General features: G+C 37.7%; 1 protein-coding gene across 1 annotated transcript in view; it reads left to right on the forward strand.

Annotated features, from left to right (window-relative positions):
- Positions 1 to 5,214, forward strand: part of GALNT6 (polypeptide N-acetylgalactosaminyltransferase 6) — a 107,988-nt gene extending 102,774 nt beyond the window's left edge. Inside the window, exons 8-11 of the mRNA XM_073663224.1 lie at positions 691 to 822; positions 946 to 1,047; positions 2,881 to 3,039; positions 4,890 to 5,214. Coding sequence (XP_073519325.1) covers positions 691 to 822; positions 946 to 1,047; positions 2,881 to 3,039; positions 4,890 to 5,003 — 507 coding nt within the window. The 3' untranslated portion in view covers positions 5,004 to 5,214. The remainder of the gene's footprint in view (positions 1 to 690; positions 823 to 945; positions 1,048 to 2,880; positions 3,040 to 4,889) is intronic.
- Positions 5,215 to 8,007: the final 2,793 nt, after the last annotated feature.

Below are 8,007 nucleotides of genomic sequence, written 5' to 3' on the forward strand. Positions count from 1 at the left end.
TAAAGTCCTACAATGGTGTGTGTACACTTTTATCATCCATCATCTTATCCTATCATTACATTTTTGTTTTCAAAGCCACCAGTTTCCAGACTGTTCTGTGCAATATTTAACATAGGCAAATGAAAGAGACTCTCATTATATTCATCTGTCTTTAAGACACTGATCCTGGAGAGATGCAGAGACCTAAAAATCGAGGAAACTTTATGGGATCGGTTTATAAGAAACGGCATTTATGAAATCCACCCTTATTCACTGTTTAGTCACAAATCATTTTTCCCAAATATTCTATCCCCCCCTCACAATCCCACTGCAAGTGAAGCAACACAAAGCAAGAAAAACAATTTGCAAATTTATCTCAATAAATTTTATCCAAGGACTCCAAATCTTATTGGATTCAAGAATTTTTCATTTATTTTGATACGCCTTCTTTACAATTTTCCTGCTGTTTTCCACTATATTTAGCCATTCATTCACCAAAGGAGCCAATTCTGGTTCCACTTTTTAGCCATAAACAATTTCCCTTTTGAAGAAGTCTCCCCAATAAAATAATGGTTTGTTTTTGTACAATGTTCCTGTGCTTCAACCCAACAGCCTTTTTTTTTTTTTTATCTTACTCCTAATACCTAATCAATAATCTGTATATTTTAGGGCACTTCTTGAACTTGCTGATACATGTTTTTCTAATTGCAGAGAAACTACGGAGATCTTTCTCCAAGACTGAAGCTGAAGGAAGACTTGAAGTGTAAGAACTTTTCATGGTACCTGCAGAATATCTATCCTGAGATGTTCATACCAGACCTCTCGCCCACATATTATGGAGCGGTAAGTGATGGCCAGAAATTTTTATAATAATGTGACCAGTTCCATTTAACATGCTTTTGGCTGATTTGAAGATGCACATGGTCACATTAATTTATTGGTATTCTGTCTTTATATTTGTTCTAGATTAAAAATGAAGGATCTCAGAACTGCTTAGATGTTGGGGAAAATAACCATGGAGGAAAACCCTTAATCATGTACCCTTGTCATGGAATGGGAGGAAACCAGGTAGAGACAGAAAACAAAGTTGTCCTTATTTATATTTGTTCAATTATTTATTTTTAAATATATATATATTTTTTTAAAGTAGAACACTAACTATTGCTATTTAAGTATCAACCAGCTTACGCCGTCCACATAATTCTAATGTATGGGCAAAAAATGAAAATAAACCTTCTCAAGCTTGGCTTACACTATTTAATAATCAACATTACGTAACTGCTGTATAAGCAATTCCCTAATATAACCTGATAATTGCTTCCAGTATTTAATACACACTTTACCTTTATTTATTTTACTGATTTATATAACGCCATTAATTTCACAGCGCTTTACAGGCATTATCAGTACTGTCCCCATTGGGGCTCACAATCTAGATTCCCTATCCCTATGTCTTGGGAGTGTGAGAGGAAACTGGGATTTGAACCCAGAACCCCAGCGCTGCAAGGCTGCAGTGCTAACCACTGAGCCAATGTGTAAATTTCATGTGACATGCAGTTGTCACAGTCCTTCCCATGTAATTTCTGCCTTTTTTTTCTCCGTAGATTGGGAAGAAAGAGGCAGTAGGAGAATTTCTCCTTTTTTATGTATTTTTAGTTAAATGTTATCTTGACATTAACCAGCAACTTTTGCAATTTCACATTGTATTAATATTTGCTGAGTATATAGTTGTACGTGTACTGAAATGTGTTGCCTGAATGTGGAGTGAACCTAGCTGAGACCTTTCTTGGTGAATACTGCTTTTTATTAGTTTTTATATAACTTTTGAATGCATTCTTAAATTTGTATAGCAACATCGCCACCTACAGGCTATTTGAATGTAACTATAAATGCACAATACAGGTCAGGAAGACCAAGCCAGCATAGTCGAATATAGGAAAATTTGGCATTAAGGAAACCTGTGACATTGCACATGCAGTTCCATCTGTGGACAGCATGGTATAGAGAAGGAGAAGCTGAACAAAGGGATATATAGGTTTTTAGGAGAAAATTCAGTAGAACTTGTATTTTATTCATTGAAATCCCTGGTGTTTCTGTCCAAATGAGTCCAGTGGGCGGTCCTACCAGTGATTGACATATCTCTGCATTCACAGGACTAGGAATTCTGTTATTCATAATGATGAGCACAAGTGCTTGTTACTCAAGTTTGCTGTGGGTGCTCGGGTATGCACCAAGTATCGCAGGCGCTCGAGTGACATGTTGGAGTCCTTGAGGCCGCATGTTTCGCGGTTGTTACAACCACAAAATATGCGGGGATTGCCCCTGTTTGTCAAGCAATCCCCATGTTTTTTGGCTGTCTAACAGCCATGATTCATGCAGCTGCTGGGACTTGCACAGCTCACTCAAGCACCCGCGATACTTTGTGTGTACTCGAGCACCCTGGGCCAACTCGAGTAACGAGCACTTGCACTCATCACTAGTCATTCATTTTATGCATAGGAGTCCAGTGGGATGTCAGTGAATAAAATGCTAAATCTAATCCGCATCTCCTGATCTATAATATCCTGCCGACAGATCAGACCATCTTCAATATGACTGGTTCCTATTCTTCTCTCCTGTGTTAATCCTGTATCCTTGTGGAGATCATCAAGCAATGTTTAGATGCAGTCTTCCTAAGCATGGAGACGTCTGTTGCTCCACAATCCAAAAGTAATAATTGGCGCTGTCTCAGGGGTTAGTCCTGAAGTGGGAGGAAAGTAGAGACTCTGGGTGCTGGCTCTACACAATTTGTAGATATTATTTTAACAAATTGCTGTGATTTATTTTATGAAATGTAAGCGTCTTGTTCTCCTACTGTAATTATTTCCATTGTAATTTAATTGTTTTGTTCATGTCTTTCAGTATTTTGAATATTCATCACAAAAGGAGCTGCGCCACAACATAGCAAAGCAGCTATGCTTATTTTCCAAGTACGGCGCATCCCAGGTAGAGCTCAGAGAATGTCAGTTCAAGGGAAAAGGGACAAGTGTACCAGGAAATGAAGAGTGGGAGTTCACAAAGGTACACTATGTTCACCTAAGATTAACCAGAATTATTTAACTATTGTTCAATTGGATACATCTATATGGAAAAAATAAGGCCATACGCTGCTAATTGTAAGAATGTGGGATCATGGTCTGACTACAACGTATGGCCATCGGGAACATTTGTTAGAGACGCCTGCTTTTTCACGATTACACTTTCTTTGTATTGAACACATGAAAATGGGGTGCTGCATAACATCAAGTGGGCAAAGTTTCCATGCATTAGCTTCTGTGTGAATTAGAATGAGAAAATTAATCGATCAGAGCGATTTAGAATTATGTATTGTCCTTATTAGTGCTTGGCTAGCCGGGGCAAGTATTTTAAAAACTGACAACCTTGTGGGGTTTTGACATGTAACAATATTGAGCGTAGCCGTATACCGGGAAATAGACCCTCCCCCCACCCTCCCCCCCAGAGAAAGGGGCCTGATCTGGTAATGACTTATTTGAGGAGAATATCAAGAATAGATCTGAGATTGCAGTAAATGCAATCCTGACGTACGAACTCACAACTTGCTGCCATACTGCACCTTTGCACTGATGGGTTATAACAGCAGGCAAGTTAGACTTACCTAAGCATTGTCGTTGGCTCTTTAAGGCAGCTGTTTATATCCCTTGTGGCATGGTGTATTGTCCTGAAAGTGTGCTCCTAGATTTGGAGATCTTAAAAGGAACCTGGAACACCAGGAACATACAGTTCAATCAGCAGACACCATGTTATATAGCATGAGAAGCTAAGTAGAGTATAGTTTTGTGAGAAAAAAAATCAGCACAAGGACTCGCTCACACAAGCTTTGATTTTCTCATGTGAGAGAAGATGAAAGAGCCGTAGCGCAGGGGAGGAGAAGATGGAGAACAAGATTTCTACATCTTCTCCATTGTCTGAGTCCTCGGATGTCAGACTTCACTTGAATGGGTGCATGTCATCCGGTTTGTGGAGCAAATTGCAGCATGTTGCAATTTATTTTTTTTCAGACCGGTTTGGTCTTTGGGAAATAAACGCAGATCTGCACTGCCCCATTATATAATATTGGCCCGAGTGCTATTTGATAAAATATAACTCGTTCGAGTTATAAGCTCGTGTGACCGAGCCCTAACTGGTGTTCTCATCTTTTAATTCTCGGCTCTTTTTTTTGTATAAATTTACATACAGAGAATAGTGGCTTAGATGATTAAACCCCAGGTTATACTGAATCTTTTCCCACAACTATAGCTCAATCTTCTCAGCTCTGTAACATGGTGCCTACAGATTGGACTGTATTTTCCTGGTGACAGGTTCCCTTTTATTCCTATAGATCAGTGTTTCCCAAACTCTAGTCTTCATGGTCCCCAACACGTCATGTTTTCAGGTTTTCCTTAAAACATTTCCATCACCTGTGTAATACTGTCAAGGCATCAGAATTTTCCACAGGTTCTCTCACCTGTGCAATACTAAGGAAATCCTGAAAACGTGATCTGTTGTGGGCCGAGAGGACTGGAGTTTGGGGAAACACTGATCTAGGTCATTTCTAGGACGAGGTAGAACAGGCTGGTTAGAGCTTGTCAGTGTCTTATTTTGTTTGTGGCAACCTTGAGAAGTTATCCTGTCCACATGGTCCAGTATTCTAGCAGAATGATTCCAACAAGTAATGGTACTGGTGCCATGAAAAATTGCTGTCACCATTGGATTGCACACATCTTTGCATCCTGATGCCTCTAAATGAACAATAATATTTTGACTGCTGAAAAAAAACCTCCCTGCTCAGTTAATTTTTCCTTCAGTTTTCTAAAAATAAAAAAAAAAAAAGTTATATAATGTGTTTTTGTATTTTTTTTTTTTCTAAACAGGAGCGATTACTGAAAAACGGTGGTTCGAATTTGTGTTTAACATCTCGAGGAGAACATCCAGCCACCACAGAATGCAATCCTGGAGATGTACATCAGCGATGGGGCTTCAGCTAATCTCAATAGATATTGACTGTTAGTGAGGGCTCAGTCTCTTCAGTGTCTTTAATTTTACTGGATCCTGCTGAGAAATCTGAAGATAAAAGTCACCAAAGGAGACAGAAAACCTTTTACCTTTTGTCTTCCACTGATACGTTTACATTTTAGAACGGTGCCTTTGAAGGAAGAGTTAAAAAAAACAACAAAAAAAAAACAAAAAAAAAGAAAAGCAAAAGAACATCATCACCATTAAGCTGCATTCATAAAGCTAAACCCTGAAATAAGTGGGGCATTTCAGAACAATTTGGGTGCTGGGGTTCCCCTTAACTTGATATTTGGATGATATGAACAAGGTTGATTTGCACTAACTGCTCTTTTATATACTACAAGCGTGTGAAATACAATTACTGATAATGTGATTGGAGTCTTGATGAGGTTCCTCTGTGAAGTGACATGCTGCTTTTTGTTTCTTTGTAACAAAATCCTAGGTCTCCTAGTCAATATATAGAGCGGGTTTAAGGAAATTCTGGGTTTCCACCTGCCGTGAATCCACAAACCTCTACAGCAGCAGGAAAGCCATGGTATAACGAGTGCATAAAACGGTGTCATTTCTGAATGTATGGGTTTTCAACACTGGATTACACCATCTCTCTCCTTTAGACATTTAAAAGACAGTCCTGCTGGGGTTTAGTAATACTTGCTCTACCAGGGAGTTTTTCCTTCTGCATGAGATAACGAAAAACTGCAGGTTCACCAGCTCTACCCATGAAGAGCCGAACATCCCGGCTGCATCTGCCACCTCAAATGCACTTGTCCGCACTGTCCTTCCTTTCTTCTTTTGTAGGCAGCATTTAAGGCATCTACAACCCTTTAGGCCTTGTGATCCCCAACATACTTAAAAAAAAAAAAAAAAAATCTTCATTGCCTATTTTTTTTCTTTAGAATTATTTATATAAAATATGAGAACTACATCATTGCATTTTTTCCATTTGTAGAAAAAAATGAAAGCTCTTCCAGGTGAGAGCAGTTTAATACTACTGTGCATTTTTAATAGTGATGGTGCGTGATAATTTGAAGACCATCTATACACTGGAAACAAAAAATTAGGAAAGGCCATACATATGTTGAACCATGATGCCGGTTTGTTGCCATTGTATATCATAATGGATAGATGACAGCTGGTCTGTACAACTGGCGCTTTATTATTCCCCCCATCAGATGAGATACATGATATGTCAGAATTGCAGCTTCTTTTGCATAATGCTCACAGTTTTAATTTGTCTTGTTTTTAATTTTTTTTTTATTGTTAACTATCTATTAGGATGAAGGGTTTATTCTTTTTTCTGTTTCCTCTTTAGGGAGGATGATACTAAATATGAGGCTGAATCACTGTGACGCTATGATTAGTTAAGTTGACAGTAAGGACTATGCCTAAATTAGGCTTCCTTCAAATAGAGCAGAATGCCCTATATGATTCTGTGTATTTATAATTTTGAAATCATTGTGTACAAAATGTTAAAAGCATTACGGCAATTGGTTACAGCTCCGGTCTGTTAGTTAAAATAAAATACTATTTTCATTGTGTTATGTTATCTTGTGTTTGTTTTTTTGTGGAGCACGGTATAATAAAATGTAGAGGGGAAAGAGTAGACTATACCCAAAACGCACAGAAACACATTAAATAACTGTCACAGCCCAATTGCAGATCAGTTCATACAAAAGGTAAAAAAAAATCATAAGTCAGGATTAAAAACTATTTAAAACCATAACTGACTGGGGAGCCACTAGTGATGTAAGTGGTCCCCAGCATTATTAACCCTCTTAAGGTGTCAAAGAAAGAAAGAGCACGAATAACAAGGTCAGAAAAAAAACACTGTTTTGGTAACAGACACCGAATAAGCAAATAACCAAATTAAAAGCTGCCTTTTACAGTACCAGCAACAGCTATGAGATTTCAGAAATCTCATGCACACACTTTTTTTTTTTTGTTTGCTAAATTGGAAAACTTTTTTAAAAAACTACAGCATGTCAATTCTTTTAGCAGTTTTGCAGCGTTTTTTTCACCTATAGAAAGCAATGAGCAAGTGCAAAAAATGTTGGCATCAGTTTTTGCAGCATTTTTTGTGAAAAAAGCAGGTACAGCAGGATGTGAAACACATTCATTTTTGTGATTATTTTTTTTTTTTTTTTTACTGTTCCCCAAGTTTAAACCAAAATGAAAATGTCTTGGTGTCATCATCTGAGCATGGCCATTAGTATTAGTACAGTTTAATTAAATTAGTGATATGTTTGAAAGTAAACAATGCTTGACCAACTCAATGTATTAGGTAAACTATTCCCAACCAATTCACCTCCCCCTGCTGTTTTTACATTTGCAATTGTGTATTTTTTCATGAACTCATATGAACTTTTTTGTACAGAATAGTCACTATTTTTTCAGACATAAAAATCTTTTTATACGAATTTGATCAAATTGCCCTTTTTTCCAAAAAAGTTTCATGGTTTCACATATGTCTTGCATTGGTGCCCTAATACCTTGCATTGTTCATGCTTGTATGGTGGAAGCAAAGCTGAACTTTGGGATTATGCAAAACGCAGCAAAAAAGCAGCAAAAACAGCTTTTTGTCCGCTGCTTTTTTTTTTTACTGCCAAGAGATCAGGTTTTGGCTGCAAAAAAAAAAAAGGAGCAAAAAAGAAACGTGTGAACATAGCCTAAGGTTAGGGGCTACTGGGACTGAAAAGCAAATCTCATGATGTCCAATAGAGTTGGATTTTTGCAACTTGCTAGTAAGTCGCAATGCCCCCTATTCCGTTATATTGCATTGCAATGTAGCAGCAACACTCGGCAAACTTTGGCCACTCGACAAATGTTGTGGCCAAAGTTGCTGTGTAGCCAGAGTATAAATAATTATTATTTTTTCACTATTATGTGGCATTGGGGCAACTATTAAAAAAAAAAAAGAATAACCAGCACTCACAATATTTGCATACTTTTGTACACCACATGCGATCGTCCCTGATA

Source organism: Phyllobates terribilis, unplaced genomic scaffold, assembly GCF_046119375.1.
Source record: "Phyllobates terribilis strain yellow unplaced genomic scaffold, ASM4611937v1 Scaffold_2__4_contigs__length_985480577, whole genome shotgun sequence".
In the NCBI taxonomy this organism is placed as follows: Eukaryota; Metazoa; Chordata; class Amphibia; order Anura; family Dendrobatidae; genus Phyllobates; species Phyllobates terribilis.